The sequence below is a fragment of the Anopheles arabiensis genome, chromosome 3 (genome assembly GCF_016920715.1).
Source record: "Anopheles arabiensis isolate DONGOLA chromosome 3, AaraD3, whole genome shotgun sequence".
Lineage (NCBI taxonomy): Eukaryota > Metazoa > Arthropoda > Insecta > Diptera > Culicidae > Anopheles > Anopheles arabiensis.
The window spans coordinates 31119850-31138516 of NC_053518.1; the positions used below are offsets into that span (position 1 = coordinate 31119850).

Here is an 18667-nt window from a genome sequence, read left to right on the forward strand (position 1 = left end):
AAACAAAGGCTTAATTGTACGTGTCAAATCACCGTCACACGGAGCATTGTTGTCGAGCGGAGCGATGTACACACGAGTGACTGACTTGACGCAGCGCAAAAGAAAAAAAGCTTCTCCAAATAGCGCGACAGCGAGCGCCGAGAATGGAGGAACCAGCCAAGAAGGGGAAATAATTATCTTCATCCGCGTGTGAGGTGGAATGTCAGCGCTGGGGCTCTTTACGGTAGCGAGTGAGCTTAAGAGATGTTGCCTGCCGTTTTGTTTTTTTTTTTTTTTGTCGTTCTTCACCGTCTGTTACCTTCTGCTCCGTTACCAGGGTTTCATATTTCAGAATGTAAGCTTGCCACGCGGAGGCTAATGTTGCGGAAAAAGAAACCACAAGATGCCGACACCTTGAGGAATTTCACCGGTTGCGACAGGTTGGAAAGCAACACACGCGTGCACAGCTAATGATGGCAATTATTGATTTTTCGCCGCTTTTGTCCTTGAATGTGGCAGATGGGTTTTTGTGTAAAAGGTTACTTTGTGGGTGAAATAGCTGACGGTTAGACCATGGGATGGAACAAAATTTAAAAATTATCTTTGATCAAATACAAGCATGTTGTAGGGAAGCTTTGGCAAGCGCTGGTAAGTGCCCTAAAGGCATTGAAGCCTTGGCTTACAGCATCCTAAGCCACCTATTACTTCGATAAGAAATTAAAGGCAAGGTTGTTTCCGGTTGAAGTTTTACAACACTTTTTAAAAAAATGGCCAAATTGATGAAGCTCCCTCGCGCAAGCAACCAAACCTACCGACCGACAAAACCAATGAAAAGAAACAATCTTTTAAAAATCGAAAGAAACTTTTCCATTTACAAAGCAGCTTCCTTGCTGCTACGCTCCTCCCCTGGTCAGCACACCAAAGAGCTTTGGGCGCTCGAAACTACACGAAAGCATCCCTCATAATCTTCCCAGGCTAGGGGCTCGTACAACACTTCATTCACCAGCATCCGGCGCATTGGCGCACCGGCGAAACGAGGAAGCGGCCAAAGGTTTACAGAAACTCCTGTTCGGGGGATTCACTTTGAGCCTTTCGCAACCGGAGGATCCGGTGCGCAAAGGGAACACACCCTTGCAAAGCCCTGCCGGTATGGTGTAGCGTTTGTTTTGCTTTCCAAACCCCCCCCCATGAACACTCTATCCCTCTGGCACTCTGGCTCCTCAATCATTGGCTAGTTTGTTTCTGTGTGCTACACTGTTCGCTTTCATGCTTGCTTCGGGTGAGGCGCGCGTGGAAGAAAAACCAAGGAAAAGGATTGGCCAAACCCATCAAATCCCAAAACCGTACCGAAATGAAGTTAATTCACATCCCAACGCGCGCTTCGGCCGGCTTTCGGGGGCAGGGGGCACACCGAATGCTTAGAATTGTGTGTGTGTGTGTGTTCATTCTTTCCGGTCGGCCGAAGCTTTTCCGTAGAATTTCACGGCCGGGGGTTTATTGATCCAACGCAAAAATTCCGGCAAGCCGAGCTTATCCCTTCAAACGTACGAGCTGCAGACGGTTTCCTTGGTGGTCCTTTATTTCCTTTTGCTCGCATTGTTGTAAAACCGGTACAGTAAATGTGCTGCGTTCGAGGAATTTATTTGTGGAAAAGATGTGTGCGTTTTTTTGCTCTCTCCTTTGTTAAGTCAGCTAAGAAAGATGAACATAATGGAATATGTTTCATAAAACATGTGAGATTAGATGCCATTCTTTTGTTGGCGATTACGTTCGAAAAAAAAGGTATCAATCACAATACGCTGTCAATGGTAAACATTTTTCCTCAATTTTCAAAATAAAATTTGTGATTAAAAAAAGCCTCATCTCTTTAAAGAATGCCTTCCTTCCAGGCAAGTAACAATTTAATCCTCACGAAACAACTGTCCTTAAAGGCGTCTGAGCCTGGGTTGTGCTCGTCGACTCACTCTTTGTGCCTGTGCTTGATGCTGTCACTCTTCGCCAAATGTTCAATCAATCGCACATATCTCGCCGAGACCGATTCTCGTTACACGGTTACAATGAACCGTGGTTCTTCCTGTTCGTTTTCTTTTAAAGATGTTCCATCCCCCAAATCCCATCAACCAGACGCCTACCGCGCCCTTGCGTAGCGTTCCAAAATCAAATACAACGGATATTCTAGATCCCGCGCCCCGTCAGAATCCTTAACCAAGGGTTGCGTGTAAACTGGGCTTTGTAGGCAGGTCCCACCGACGTGTCCCCTCGATGATGGATGGATGTTGCGTTGGCTTCATTGATCTGTGCGTGTGTGGGTGTGTGATTTTTTTCGCACAAAATGCTCCACAAGGGACACACTTGGCAAGCAAGTCGATTGTAAAGCTCGAAACGAAATGGATTTGTTTGCCGGTGAACCGGTTTTTCTGGTTGGTTAAGCTTACGACGATGCTTCTTACTGGAAAAGATGGCATCTTTGAGATTGCGGGAATGGGTATGTTAATCAAATTGGTTCAAAGTTTTCACACAAGTCAATCAATGTGTAATAAATAGAGTAAAGTATGCTGATTTCTAACGTTTCAGCGATAAAACGATAGGAAATTTTAGTATTTTTATTGAAAGACGCTAAAACAGTGTTTTATTAAATGTTATAATTACAACATTTAAACACAATACTCTAATAATGTAGCAATTTGCAATCCAAATTGTTATGGCAGAAGAGGTGTCAGGCGTTAGTTGCAGTGCCGATGTAAGTTTTGCCTGAAAGTATACAACCGTTTGCGCAACGGACAACGCCTGACATTATGCAATTTCGATATAGCTCAACTATCTGCGTGAATATTACTTTCTGCAAAATAAGACAGGGTAATCCGCTTTTTGCAACGTGCATTACCAATTGTAAATGATTCTATGAATAAATAAATAAACAGTTTTGATCACATATTCGATTTCAGTTTTAAAAATTTCACGATATAAGCTCCACGTTTCAACTCCTATCAACGTTTCTATTTTTTCATCAATAACCCATCGATTCATAAAAATAAACGAAAGCCACGCGATTAAACGCTTTGCGAATACCCATTTCGCGCGCACGGCTCTGCCTCCACCGGTGCGGCTTTATTGCGATATCGGCAATTTCAATCTCTTTCCGATGAAGCGCTATCACTGGCTTCCGGAAATCCTCCCATTTCCATCAGCGCCAAATTCGTGCAGCACAGACAAACGGGATTTTCAGCGAAACTGTTGCGTTTGAGGCGAGGGCCCCCGGGCAGAAGCCAATTTTAACCTGGGCAGCACCTGGGACATGAGTTTTATCACCGCTCGACGCTGCTCGAGCGGTGCAGTAGCGAGGAAAAAAGGCTTCATTCTCCGGAACGAGATTAAACTGACTTGCTGGCGTGATAGAGACTACGGTGGCCGGGTTGGAGAAGCCGTTTAAACTGGGCATATTGTTTCAATATGCCTGTCGTTCTGTGTGGGTGCAGCCGGAGCCACCGATCAAAAGATCACCGGGAAAATATCAATATTTGATCCATCGTTAGGGCGCCTCACGTTCAGCGGGGCGAAACATTCACTTAACACGTACGTATGATTATTGCACGCGATAGATTCGTGGCCCTTTTTCTCGTTCGGCAGGGCAATAAAAACAGGCAGCTGCTTCCTTTTAGCCCAGACGCACTCTTAAACATTTCAGCAGTAAAAGATAAGCCACATCGTCGTGAAAGGATCTTTACGCATTCGGCAGGTTTATGCCCATCGAAACATTAGCACGTAAGCACTTTCCAGCTTATTTAGGGGTGGGGGTGCTGGTACGCTCACTATGTGCCTGCAGTTTTGGTCGCACAATGCCATCGTGACAAAAGGAATGAGGGGGCCTTCGGTAATTGAATTTTGTTCCCGTAGTCCAACAATAATGGGACTTCATTAGAGACCAGACCGTTGCTTTTCGGGTGGTTTTAATTTTTCAGTTCCAACTAGCCCGAGGAGCCTGAGCCCATACATACAAACGCGTACCGACCATGGGTTGGGTTTGTTTTGTCGCAAACGAGGCATAGAGGCTTGCTGTGGCGTACCTTTCAACATAAAATAGAACGCTGTTTGGGAGCGTGTTTGATAAATATTTAAGATTTGGGGATTTTGTTATCGCTCTTTTTTGGCGCACATGAACTATAGGCAACGGCCCCATGTGCAATCGTGATTTGTTAAAAAATTCAATACACTTTAAAATTGCAAAAAGGGCCACCTCAAGCCTCACTGCTCTCAAATGAAGTGCCATGAACTTAAAAATATATATCCTGATAGTGACAGTTTAAGCTCCAAGCTCCGTACAAACACGTCCCCAGGAAAGAATGTCTGCATTTAATTGGGTGTTTTTCAAACATCGAAATCCGCTTTGCCGAAGATGACAAAAACAAACAAACATAATGAAACCTCTTAAAGAACAAAACGGCAAGTCAAACAAATGATTGAAGAGGGCCCTCTTCCTATGCAAGGTCGAAGGATTATAACCCATGTCCGGACCAGACAGCAACCCAAGGTAAAGGTAAAAAATAATGATAAAGCTCTTAAGAAAAAGCATTCTTTTTGGGTACATTCTATGTCTGGATTGCAAAATTGAAGGCATTCTAAAAATTTAAACAACCAGTAATGGGCGTTGATGTTATTATACTAATTAGAAAACGGCTTGTATACAACTGGATTTTTTGCTGCAATAATTACGGATACAAATTGGAATTCTACTTGTTTATTCTCAGAGCTAGTAATGTATGCAATCTGCAACATCATCCTGTAGTTATGCAAAGGTCGGATCAATCCCATCTTATTTAGACCAATAATTTGTTATAGTGCGAATAATAATATGTCCTACAGCGTGCCATTTCGTCTGGAATAATAACACAATTATCGCAAAAACCGACCCAGAAAGAAATAGTCACGCCGATGCTCCATCATCTAATTACGACACAACAATGTAAAAAGTTTAATCTGACACTTTCTAGTTTCGAAAACTCGAAAACTCATTCTTTTTATATCATTTCGTTGCTCGTGCAGAACGGTCATCGCCATTCCATTCTTTCTGCGACATAAAACTACAATTTTTAAGATGCGCCCTTTCACACACTTTTCACCAAGATGCCGATCGCTCTCGACGTTGGGTCATCGCATACTTTCGCCCGATCGATAGTTGCAGGTGTTTGGTGAAAGTTGCCCACTCTTGCCTGCAACTCTTGGGTCACTTCAACGTGGCTGCTGGCGAATGGGGAAACTTTTTCGAAATGATAAATTGACACCGGACACCTTCGCTTCAGTCCGTAGCCGTATCGTGGCGTACGGCAGTGTGGTGGTCCCGGCGTTGAACAGTTCCAATATCCTTTCGATCGTGTTTCACGTGTGTTTCAAATATCAATGGGACCCCCTCCCGGTACCTCAGCCTGCACCGGTAAGCAGGACTAACAGTTCGCTCATTGCCGTTGACAGCATTAGGGCAGCAAAGGTCACCGTTTCTTGCTGGCAGCTGCGTTTTATGACCCAGTTGATAGTGTGTCCGGCACAAAGGAGCAGCATTATTGGAAGCTGGGTTTTACTGTACGTTATTTACGGTTCATTTTAAAGAGAATTGTAGATGGAACAAGCTTGCAATCAACTGTAATATTTACTGGATGAGTATTTCAAAGAACTTTTGGACCTATTGCATATACATTTCTTATGATGCTGAAATGGTAAGATGCTGACACAAGATTTTCCAACAAACTTTCATCCCACACTGATCTTTTCACGAAAACAATCTTGTTGCGAACAATTTTCACGTCAATTCATTTCCCCGATACAAGCCATAGAATCACAAAACATCATTTTAAAACTTATAATGAAGACCGTTTGCTCCACCTCTTCACTTCTATGCACTTTTATTGCACACAGCACAACACTGAGGCTTCATATCCAATTATAACAATTCCCACAGAAATCGTCAGTTCCAGCACGCGTTTCCACGACTAGAACCAAGTGGCACTTGACGCGAACCCGTGCTCAGCATCGCACGAGATGTAGAAATTAACTGGCAGTTCTGCAGCGGGCACGGCATTCCAGTAGGCCTTACGGGGCGCACAAGGAAACGACTTCCTCCTCGCGCTACCAAAGCAACAGCGAGTCGTGTCGAGCGTGAGCGGGAAACACTGATACTGCCCCGAGCGGAACGGAACGGGCCAGATCGAAAGAGGACGAACACTTGAGGAATGAGCACGAGCACATTGAAGCCCGCTCAGCTGAAATCCACCATCATCAACATCATCATCAGGAGTCATCATCGTTGCCCGCTGAGAGGGTAGTGATGGAGAGGCAATTTGAACCTCTCCGACTGCCGCGTTTATCGACGGAAGAGCGGGAGAACATATCGTAGTAATGAAATGCGAGAGAAAATCATTATTTCCCCCCATAATCGACCAACAAAATAGCGCGCCATTTTATGAGCTTTCCGCATACGGTCAGGGTTGCTTCGTTTCGTCGACTGTGAGTGCCTTTTCCCCTCCGAGTGACTGTGGATGAGTTACCGTATTGCGAGAGCTTTAAGGAGAGGAAGCTTAAGTAAACAATAAGCACGAGCTTTTACACATGCTTGGCAGGCAGCGTTGTTTTGGTTTTTCCTTTCAAGAGTTCATTCACCAGTCCCAGCCGGTCAAGTAGATGATAGGGCGAACGTTTGACCATGATGATGATATGGAGAATGCTTTAAGTCGTTAAGTTTTCATTCTGTACACACAAACACAACGCCCCAAATCAAATAGTGGCCGGATATTAGTCCGTCTCGCCTGACCGAACCAGTCGGAATAGGTTCGGCCATTGCCAGACAAAGTGATAATGGCTGTTTTATTGCACCGTGAACTATTACTGTGCCGTCCTTTTTTTCCTTCCCTACTTACACACCCAAAACGGCAAAATTGCAGTGCACGCTGATCGCTGAGATAGTGTTGTTCGTATAATGGGAACTCGGCGGTACACATAAAAAGTAATGGAAAATTATGCACGATTGTTATCGCAAATACGCAACCAGCAAGGCTGTGCGAGGTGGCAGTAGCCCACGATGGTGGTTTTATTTACTTCGGCCGCCATTGGGCTGATGGATCAATATGCTTTAAGCGTGTGGATGAGGGATAAATCGAGTAGCGATTGCGTTATTTACCAGATGGGTGTTTTTTTTTTTTTTGAGGTTGTAATTAGGTTGGAGAACAAAACAGAAATTTGATCAGTTCTGATGAAATAAGTCCATCGAAAAACATACGAAATGAGTTGTAAGCTTTAAACTAAGAAACTAATAAGCTCGAAAGTAAATGCGCCTCAAAGTATGCAATAGTTGAAACAAAGGGTGCATTTTAATGCTGCAATGGAACAGTACTGATAATAGACCATTCTAACATACAAATATCGATTTTATACGTTTTTCCAAACTCAATTACAATAAGTTTCAAAATACATCGTCATAATGTCCACTGCAAGAAATCACCTAGAAGAAAAAAAAAACATCGTTGAAAATCCAAAGCAAATAAAGATACCCAATATAACGATTGCAATAAAGATTATGGCGCTGATTCGTTCTCTGGCGGGTCTGTATACGAAATAATGGCAAACATTTTTTCCACCAGCCACTGTACCCACTTCCATCAGCCCACAGAAACAACATCACGGGGTAAATAAAAGTCCAAGCTATTTTTCAACAGGAATCAATTTTCCTTCCGTTGCCCTCGCTCCGGCTAAAAAGGAAGATATCACCCACAGAACGTGCCCGCCGTTGCTGCGTCCGGAAATCGGAAACCAACCAGGCAACTAGGAAAGAATGGAAAATGTTGCGAGAATAATATTACACCGGTTTTGCCTGGACCATCCGGACCATGGTTGGACAAAGGGGAGCTGTTCGGATCGCGCTCAGGTATCTTATCATTGATTCAAACCCAGCAAAAGGATTCGATTTGTCATTTGGTTTCTTGCGACAAGTTTGTCATTTTTATTTTCCCTCCCTTCTTGGGTTGGGCTCAATCCAAGAAGCAAGAAGGAAGCAATAGCAACAACAAAAAAACACAGGAAACGTCTTGAACGGCAAGGTATTCTTGAGGTCCGTTTGCTTGCTTGCTGCTTTTCTGCAGGTTCTTATTCGCACCCGGCCAGAAAGGACAGATCGGACGTCTTCGTTATGGGGCTACTATTTATCATTCTTTCAGTGCGATAGGTAGCGAAGCAGGTAGTTGTTCATGGTCTGTTTTTTTTCTTTCCTACTTCTGCTTAGCTGCTCTACAGCATTCGCATTATGTATCCTTTTCCGGTTCCCTTCATATTTCTTATGTCACATTGCACATGGTTTCATGGATCCAGCAGTAAACCATTTCCTTAGTAACGCATCATGATTCATGTTTTTTCTTGGTCGTTTAAAGTCAGCTATGATATATGTTAACCCCTTTTTATTCCTCGTTTAGTCCCATACGCCTTTCACACTGGGTCAGCCGCTTTCAGTAGAGTGTCGTACCAGTTTTCAGGTGAACTGGATGGATTCAGGTAAATGTAAAAAAAATGACTTCCGCTTTACAAAATGATCGTACGCATTATTCATCGTGTGTCATCCGTTTGTCTGAGAATTTGCTTCGTTCGTTGGAAGTGAGCAAAGGGAAATTCACTTCCTGTAGTAAAGACCCATACGTTTTGTAATATGAGTTCTGAAGAAACAAACCACTCGTTTGCTAAATTACCTTTATTGTTTGGGTGCTCTCGTGAAAAAAGAAGTGCAGCATGAAAAGTAGAGCCAAAAGTCGCCTTTCCACTTTTACCTGAACTTTATGTTGGGTTTTGCAATTTAGCCTCAAAACAGCATGCAAACCCCTTTTCCAACCGCAAATGTGCTACAAAATAAAAACCCACAATTTATTAGTTTCGTTTACGATCAATTACGATACTTTGTTTCACCGCTATCCCGTTGCTGATTTGAGAAGTTCGTTTTTCTTTCCTTTAACATTCTGCGTTCCTACTACGAGATTGTTCGATAACTGAGGGCAGAGTTCCGGTTTCAAATAGTAACCACAGCCCAAGATTTTATTACCAATTCTGGGTAAGAAACGGGTAAAGCCATCATAACAGTGGTAAAGTAAAAGTAGCTAAACCCCCGCCTAGAACAGTAGCAAAGCGTCTCAGCACCAAATCACAGTACAAAGCGCCCCGAACTGATCGAAACGAAGTTGCATTGCACACACACACAACACAACTATCCCGCATTTGCCGGGTATATTGTATTGTCATTTCCGTCCACAGGAAAATCAACGGTATGTTGTTTGGAAAGTTTTTCCGCTTCAATCGCCCTTCCTTTCCTGTGCAATGGAAGTTCTGTGCACGGGAAGCACAACGCTTCCCCGTTCCCCACATTGGGCAGCAAACTTTTCCACCCCCTCCCGGGCTGAGAAGAAAGTAAAGGACATTTTCTACCGCGTGAAAAAGCTTTGGCAAAACCTGTGAACGATGTTTATGATCAAAGTTTTAGTCAACAGTATCGGCTCGGCCGTGACGGAGCAGGATATATCCGGATGCCGGGGAACGGGTTCGAGGCTTTCAATGCCAGCGCCCGAGAATCAAGCTCGAGCTCGAGAGGAAGGAAATTATTTTTTGTCCCATTGCCGCCCGCTGTCTCCCTCGGCAAGGTCCAATTTTACGATCCGATCGACACCGGAACCGTTGTTGGAAAAGTTTATTGCTTTACCGAACCGTGGACCGGTTGGACAGGACCGGTTTTTGCGGTATTGTTTGAGGGGCTGTGGCAGAACGTGCGGTAGATTTTCTATTACACTGCGCGCTACCAGCCGTGTTGTTTTGCTTCGAGCTTAGAACACTAACTAGAACTGCAGCCGTAGCGCATGGAGGGGGAGCGATGGTTCAAAGTTTTCCAATCCGGTTGCTCCACCGGATGCCAGCCTGAAGAAACGTGAGATGGAAAATGTCAACAGCTTGCCGGCTGTTGCAGTGAAGCGCTAGATACGGCTTTGCTGCTGCTGCAGAATACCAAACAATGGTGTCGCCTTGCCCCGTGTTCCAATCAGCAGTGCAGTTGGTGTTCGTTCTAACAAACCCAGGAACCCAAGGGTTTTCTCATTTTCCATTTCGATGTAAATGGTAAGAGTAAGAGATGAAATGAAAATTGCCAATGTACAAACACACGGCACCGTTCTCATTTGTTTGTGTATCATAGTGACCGATTGCTATCAGCGAAGCTCGGTAATAGACAAACAGTGGTCCGAGTGATGTGCCCTGGCAGTGACCACTGCTTGCCCTGTGCCTTTTCTATCATGAATGAATGAGGTTCTTGTTGCACCACTGCAATGATCATGCTCAATACTGCTGCTGGGTGAAGTGTAATGTTGAAACCGTTTACTGTACTTTTGCTGATATTTACTTTTGATTGCTGGTAGCAAGTGGCAGAATGAGCTCTAACCTTTGAAGACCAACTATCATCTCAGCCGAGTGAAAGATGAGAAGTCAAACTGAAGTAAAATATCGTTTTTTGTGTTTTAAATGCAGTGAAATATCGTCTTTTTGCTTTGTACTTAGAAACGCCTAAAAGTATGCAAACAGTACGACCCTTAAATCGTATTAAAGTACTTCCCTCTGCTTACTGCTTCGGTCCTATGGCAATCCTCTCGAGAGGTAAGTATTCTTTCTCGTCAATAATAACACTCAGTGAAGCCGAATAATCCTCTGCTAATCCTCAGCTTACATGTTTATGAACATAAATGTTATCCACTACACACCCCCAAGACGATAATCGCTTAATGCGCCTTTGCGTGGCAGCCTGACGTGTTCATGAGACACTTTTTATCGACCGCACGAGGGTGCTGGCCGCCTGAGAGCTCATTCTTTCTTCGAGTAAGTAGTTACAAAACAACAAATCCTACTCTTACGCCGTCCTATTAAGTACCTACAGATGTTTTCCGTTCCGTGCGCTGGATGCTAAAGGAAGTTTCATTGAGTGTTGAGTAGGGGAAGAAATCTACCGGGGCCACCGGGAGTCTGCGTCTCACGTTCCAATTTTCATTCGCAACCGTTTATGCCTAATCATTCATGGCATTGAATCCTCTTTTACGGCACCTCATGACATTACAGCTTACGCACGTTCCCCGCAAAACACACGCTTCGCGTTGTTTGGAATATTTTCTTGCACGTCACTTCTGGTAAGAGGACGGTTTCCGAAGCGAAGGAAAAAAAAGGAATCGTTAAAACGAGATTGTATTTGCTGTCATCCTCCACACACTGGCAACCTTTCGAGTGAAAGCTCGAAATTGACTACGCATCCCAACGGGAGAGGGGGCGGGACGGGTCTATCAATTGGATGATGATCGGAGGAGTAAGAGCTCTTCCCCGAAACTATGGAACCATATTTTATCAACATGGCCGCCCCATCATGGACAGCGTGTGCGTGTGATACCTTTGTGTCGGCGTGGTGTCCGTAGCCGTGCATCGCGTTTCTCGACTGTCACGGTGCGAGAATGTTAATGGACAAGCAATTGAACCTTCGGCACGTGATGTCTATCGTCTATTGCCCTGCTCTTGTCTCGCTCTTGTTCGGTGTGTGTGTGCGATATTTCTTCCGAACCATAAAGCTCATAAATGAGTGTCGGGGAAGTAGTGTCTATTGGTCTGTTGGTGTTGCCCAACGGCAGGTCATTTAAGATAAGTCAGGCTTTTCACAATAAATAGAAAAAAGCGTGAGGTGTCATTTTTGCTGCCCTCTAAGCTAAAGTTCCCTGCAAATGGAGATACTTATTAACTTCTCAACATCTTCACACCTCTTTAAAATGGCAAAAGGATGCTGTATAATTGGAAATTGTTTTATGACGTTCTAAACGAAATAATTGTAGTCTTAAAGATTTAAAAACACAATTTTAAACGATATGTTTAGTATAACTGCTAACATGTTATACTAATAAGCGCCCCAAAGTATGCAAATCCCAAAGTAATGTGCTCCTTTTACTACACTGATAGACAGATTGCAGACATTGAGGCGAATAGTAAATAACAAATCATTTTAATAAATCATGGGCCTACAATTCATAGTGCCAGTGCATTTCTTAGCAATGAAGTAGCAATAAAAATCACCTTACTACAACCAACGATACCCGTCGTTCGCCGAACCGTACAGACAGACTGTGCTTTGGCCCAACTCCATTCAACGCAAAAACCTGACCTGGGTTCAAACGGGCTCGGGCCTCAAAAAGGCCTCACACACTGCCGCAATGCTTTTGCAACGGCTTTCAGCGCAAAAATGGGACGACAAATAAATTGACAAAGGCACCCTTGCTATCCGTAACCGGCAGCGGCCACATTGGGTAACGTAAATTTAATATGCCAAACAAAGTGCGATACAGGGAAACTCGACCAAAAACCCACTCGACGCCATCTTAACAATCTTGCTGGTAGTGTAGCACAGGGAAAAGATAGGAAGAGAGGATGTAATATGGTCTGATGATCGATAAGTTAAACAAGATTGGACCTGAATGGGAGTCGACGTGATTCCTTTTTTTTTTTTATTTGGGTGTAAGGTTGGTGAGACCAATTTTGTTGGGCCTTTTGTGAATGGGACGAAAGTGAATGGCGAATCAATGTGACCAGCCGGTGTACCTACGTGGCTTGTTAATACTGGCTGAGTAGCCTTCACAAGTGATTTCCGGGGGAGGACAGTTTCCGCATACGGGTCGAAAATCTGCTAGGTTCATCAACAATGCGAGTTATGCTGAAGAATCTTGAACGGGGACATCGGAAAACGTCCTCTTTAAGAGGCAGTGTTTGAAGACAGAGAGGAATGGAATTTTATTGCAATTTAAAACACCTAAAATAGACTCGTCACTGCAGATCTTACCACGTTAATCTTTTCACATGAACAATTCTTAAACAATAGCCAATTCATGGAACCATTGAATGCGCAACAAAACAAACAGTGTGCAATAAAAACACATCACACGGTTGAAAGTTATTTCAATTCGTGCCCAATTTGTAAGACCATCTCAGCCGGTTTCAATCCGACACATTGTTACAACTTTCAGCCATTTCAAGTTTTCCCGAAAGCCATGAATTATAGTCAAACCCATGTTACTTTTCTGCACCGTCTCTCGTGTCAGCTTTCCTTTGCCCGTGCAAGAAAGGGGCGGGGTGCAAAAGTTTCCTGCTTGGCGTAGGAGCAAAAAGCCAGTACGCGTACCGGGTGCCGCAACAATTCAAATAAATGCCCGCCTCTTTACCTCATTCAAGCACGAGTCGTAACGACGGAAAGAATTAGACGTTCCGTTCATTTTTTTTTCTTTCCGTGTATAAGATCCCCCGCTAGATGGTGTAAAACTTTTAAACTTATAATCAAAAAAAAGAAAAACAAACAACCAAAAATCATCAACAATACAGCGCCACAATAAGGGAGAACATCTGCGTTCACTCGTCACCACAAAACAAGTCAAAAATTGGGAAAAGAAAGCGACAAAAAATAATGTTAAGCAAAAAAAACTTTGTTACCATCTCTATCGCAATACGTCGGGCTGGCCCTGAGTTGGACTGTTGTTTACTTATGATGACGGCTTTTCATGTGCTTTGTATGTGTCACAGGACTTGGTCGACTGCAATGAGATTTTAATATTCTGCTGCTTTTGAAGACTGCTATCGTTCGGCCTGATGACAAAACCATCTTTGGGAATGGTCATTCGACCAGCTGGCGGAGTGATAACGATGATGAAAGTGTCCATTTTCAATTTTCCCCAAATAATAGCGAGCCAGTAGTAAGGAAACCCACGGCCCACCTCCTTTTCCTTTCCCACTCCTTCATTTCCCTTTTTTCTTGGTAGAATTTTGTCGTGGATCCCGGGGCTGCAATCGTTTACCCTCAAATTACTGACGTCGCAAAACTGAGGGAAAATGGTCTTGCACAGTACGTTTTCACCGTGGCTTTTTGCGTGCAACCCAGCTCAAACATTCAATTTTAAGTCTCGCTTGATTATTCACCAGCCAGTGCTTGCAGTGTTTCGTTTGTGTTCGTCCGTCACGCAAATGCTTTTCAATCAAGGGAATATTGAATAAATTATGAATTCTATATTTCACTGTTTGCTCGTGGGTAGTCGAGAGGCTAATTGCTTTTTTTTGCAAATAGTAATATTCCATTGATGTGACTGGATGGACGAATGCCATGTAGGACAATATACTATATAATTTTCAAAATGTCAAAAAATCGCTTAGTCAAGCATTCTTACAAGTTTGTAAGCGTGAGAAAATCAATAAGTAATACATTTAATCATATTGCACTATCATGCGCCAAAAAGTATGCAAATCCCAGCACATTGCATGATTGAACGTAAATTGCTATGTGGATTGCATACTTTTAGGCAATCAAAATCTGTAAAATTACGTTTAACGCCTAAAGCGAGTAAATAAAGCTACTGTCATCTCCTTCAAGAGTATGCTGCGTTATTTGTGAGACAAAACTACGTTTAAGATGTACGATGCTTTTAATCATATTAAAATATCAAATTGATTGGAAACGCTTTTCTAAATAAAAACCCAACAACCACGCATCGACCGATTGATTTCCGTGCTCACAAACAAAAAAAAGCGCATCTTTCCGGCCGTTCTGAAATGAAATTCCACTGCCAATCAGGCCCCCGGGGAAAGTTTGCAGATAAATGAAATTAAATAAATCTTGCTCGGACTTGCAGTGGCTGTGTCCATACTGCGGTAAATGAGCGAAACCGCATACTATTAGGATCATCTACGATAGCTTTTCCTTTCTTTCCTACCCCACTGGTACACACTTGCTGACGGGGTTTGTTCAACAAATCCAAGCGGGGTAGCGAAAGGGGACTACGGTTTCTGTGAATTGATTATGGATTCGAATGCTTCAATCATTGCAGTGCTTTCTCCCGGCCGCTCGCCATATTTCTGCTGGCAACGGACCGATCGTTCTTATCAACCATCCAGAAAAGGGTAGCGGGATGAGAATATTCCCTTGCGTAGCGCAAATGGATCTCATTTTTCTCCGTTCGCAGAAAAGGGGAAAACTAGCAGTTCGAGCGTCCCGTAATCAATTTAACTGGTTTTTGGGGGGAGGTGGTCTGGTGCTGTTTTTTCGATACATTTAGCACCGCAGAAAATAAATCTCCTTGAAGGGAAGTAGAACAAAGATGTAATCAAAAAACAAAGGCTACAGAACAGGCGCTCAATCTTAGTATTTGTAAGCAAAGATCATAACGCATCGGTATTCCCTATCAAAGAGATTATAAGACGTTGCTACGCTTGCACCCTCTCCCTCAGTTATGTCGCTTTATCATTGTGCTCATAAATATTCAAACGAGTTGATTGAAATATTAAACTCATTTGGTGTTGGGAGCATCTCGGGTCGGCCCTTTTTTCCAGCTAAACCAGTTTCTAGATTATAACATTATCATGCATCGTGATTGAAAATTACAATAAATCACGAAAGATTATAAACATAAACATTCGCGCGCTATCCCGCACCGGTGATGCTTGGTGATTTGATTTCTGCCGCTGCTGCGCGCGTGTAGCTGAAATTAGAAACCCATTAATCATTTCACGCGTCACCCGGCATCGCGCATCCCAACGGCTGCCATTAGCATCGGTCGTCATCTTTATCGGCATCCTTATCGACACCATTACCATCTTGGTCGCTTTAAAGTGCACCCGCTCGGTGGAACCGTACCTTTTGCGCTTTGTCCTACGCTTTCATCGCTTTTCTTAGCAAATGCTAATCAGATCTACCTTTTTGCTGCTTCCTCCTCCCGCAGACGATCAAAGCGCAGCGCAGCGTTCGGCTCAATTGGGTGGTACAGATAGCAGAAAGTAAGCAACACTACCACCACTGCAAAATCATGAATGATAGATCTAACACAAACGACCACCACCGTTAACGAATTGGCGAGTGATCAAATCATCAAACCGAACGCAATTTGAAGAAATGGTACGAGACCTTTTTTTTAGTACCTTTTTTTGTTGTTTTTTTCCTTCCTTCAATGGGACCACTTTTCGTCACTGGAAAGTGTCTTGACCGACGCGTCATCCATCAAACCCCACCCCGTGCTCCGAGGGAGAGGGGAGGCGGGTGTTGACGACGAGACAGTTATCTTTTGCAGAGATTTATGAAAATGTTTGACACTCCGGTACCAAAATCTTTTCGGTGCCATCAATGAGACGGAAGGAATGGCACAGCAAAAAAAAAGCAAACGAAACTTATCTGCAGGCAAAAAGTTGAGCTTGGAGTGTGTCCTTTGGATGGCTTTTTTCAAATATATTTCGAGGGTTTCTTTTTCACTAGAATGCTCATTATTTTTGTGGTTTATGTTTCCATTTATTCGTATACTGCGAGAATAATTTTTCAGTTGCTAGGTGAAGCAAATTAAACCAATATTTTTTGGCATTTTGCTTCCCTTCAAAGTCATTTCGGAACTTAATATCTGAATGGGGAAGTAATTGACAAGAAGTAAGGATGCATTTGTTTCGATTCATTTCATGCCTACCTTGAACGGATCACGGTCGTGCTGCGTTTGGTTGATGTACATGGAAGTCCGCCGGCCGACTATTGACCGACAGCCGATGGAGCTGCTCCGTCGTCCAAACCGATCCGCCGTCACTTGAAGCATTTTGGGAGCTTTATAGAACCTTTGATGTGTTTTTATTACACAAGCAACACTGCACTATTATACTCTTTTTACCACAAAACAAAAATTAAAATATTAATAATTATTTTTTTAATTATTATTTCTTCCTCACACTGAACTTTACGGTATCAACATTCACTTGCATTCAATTTATTCACAAACTGTAAAAAACAGCACATTTCAAACACTCTCTTGACACCAGGTAATCCACCGCTAAGCTCACACGATGCTTTGTTTTCCTACCCGTTCTGAAAAGAAACCAAAACGGCACCGAGGTCAGACATAGACAACAGCAACAGTAAATGTATTGTAATCGATTGAGATCTATTCCTTCGCCACAGTGTCGCAGTGTATGCTCCATTCTCGTTTTCCATCCTAACGGCATACGCCGAAGGACATGCGTCAACGAAACTGGAAACAAATCACCGAACAAGCCACCGCAAAAGTAGTCGCGTCGGTGGAAAATGGAAACACGGACACATTTTCCAATTCCATTCCGCCTCCCTAGCAACCCGAAGCGGAGTTGAGTGGGAGTTGATGAATTTCCATTGAATAATGTTTAATCGAATGGTTGATTTTGAGGTTTCTGTACACTGATCCTCGCCCAGTAACGTCGGTAACGAACGACGAATCCGATTACTTCGGACCGCAACAGCAGCGAACGGTGAGTTTGTTGTGTGCCCGTTTCCCCCCTCTCCCTTGCCAGTACATTTGCACCATTTGTAGGCAGTTATTCATGGTGCGGGAGCGTGTACTGGCTGCGTGTTTTCATATTGTTTTCCGCTTTCCTTTTCCGCAATCCCTACCCTAACGCTGCCCCCCGAACAGGCTCCTTATTTTCCTCTCCGTTACACACGGTGGGAAGAATGTTCGAGAAAAATCATCGCAAACCATTGTACAAGTGGCGGAAAACCATCAATTCGGATATCCGGATAAAGCGACCGGTTTTTGCCAAAAGGTAAAACCGCAAAACATCGACGGGCAGATTTGGTTGGCTTGGCGTAACACAAAAGCAGCAGTAGCAGCAGCAGCTGTAACACAAAACAAAACAAAAATGAGCTTTCTGCACCCGCAGACAAGAGCGTGTGGTATTATTTTGGTCCTCCTCTGACCATTCTCCTCTTCCCCTCCCCCCCCTCCCCCTCGCATCACAACAATCGAGATTGATGGCATGCCTTGTCATAGGTGAAACGACCGAAAATCCTGCCACCGAGCCGAGGTGGGCCTTCTCGGGCGGTAACGAGATTTTGCTGGCGTCTTCGCGCGCGCCGTCAGCCACAAATCGGAATTGATGGGTTGGTTGTGTGTGTGTGTGTGTGTGTGTTTGTTTCTAACGAAAAGTGTATGATGCCTCACCCCAGTAAACCGGCTTAAGGGTCGGTAGCAACGCAAAAGAGCTGCCGACAACGTATTTTCATTAATGCTAATGTGACGAAGCAACAAGACGAATACAGGGTGGGTGTTTTTTGGGTGGGGGATCGATCGGAAAGGGGTTATTCGATTCGGTAAACCATAAAAGTGGAAGATAAGAGGTACATACCCTTTTCTTTGTTTGTGGTGAGTTTGGCAAGAGAGAGAGAGAGAGAGAGAGATAGAGTCCATGGGGCTATAATTTTAGAGTGCGTGTTAATACATTTTACAGAAAAGCTTTGTTTGGCCATGGCGTGGGCCATCGTTTTGATGGGAAAATTTAACCTCGGAATTGAGAAAAAGCGCTAGCAACCGAAGGTAATGAGATGATCGAGCGGTAAAAGCTGATGTTGGAGAAGATTAAACCGGAATGCGATAAATTACTCGTAATAGGAAAATATTGCAATGCCATTAGAGGGAATTTAGGCGCTTTGCAAGGAAACGCCAGTTATTTTATCTTTCAGTTTAATAGTGTTTGGAACCTGTAGTAAGACTGCCATTTTTTCTTTCTAGAGAAATTAATCACTGAGTAATCATCACATGATCATGCTTTTACAGGGGTTTCGAGGATTATATAGACATGTTGAGCGAGTTGTAGTTTTGTTCAGGCATATAATAGA

General features: G+C 43.6%; 1 protein-coding gene across 3 annotated transcripts in view; it reads right to left on the reverse strand.

The window, feature by feature from the left end:
* The window catches only part of LOC120902278, a 68530-nt gene that overhangs the window by 31242 nt on the left and 18621 nt on the right, over positions 1-18667 (reverse strand). For 2 of the 3 annotated variants that reach the window (XM_040310892.1, XM_040310890.1), the window contains exon 1: positions 5854-6090. Coding sequence is in view for 1 of the 3 variants with exons in the window: in XM_040310889.1 (XP_040166823.1) it covers positions 16497-16619 (123 nt within the window). In the remaining 2 variants the exon portion in view is untranslated. Of the gene's footprint in view, positions 1-5853; positions 6091-16496; positions 16886-18667 lie in introns of those variants that run through there. The other variant, XM_040310889.1, reaches the window with a different exon arrangement.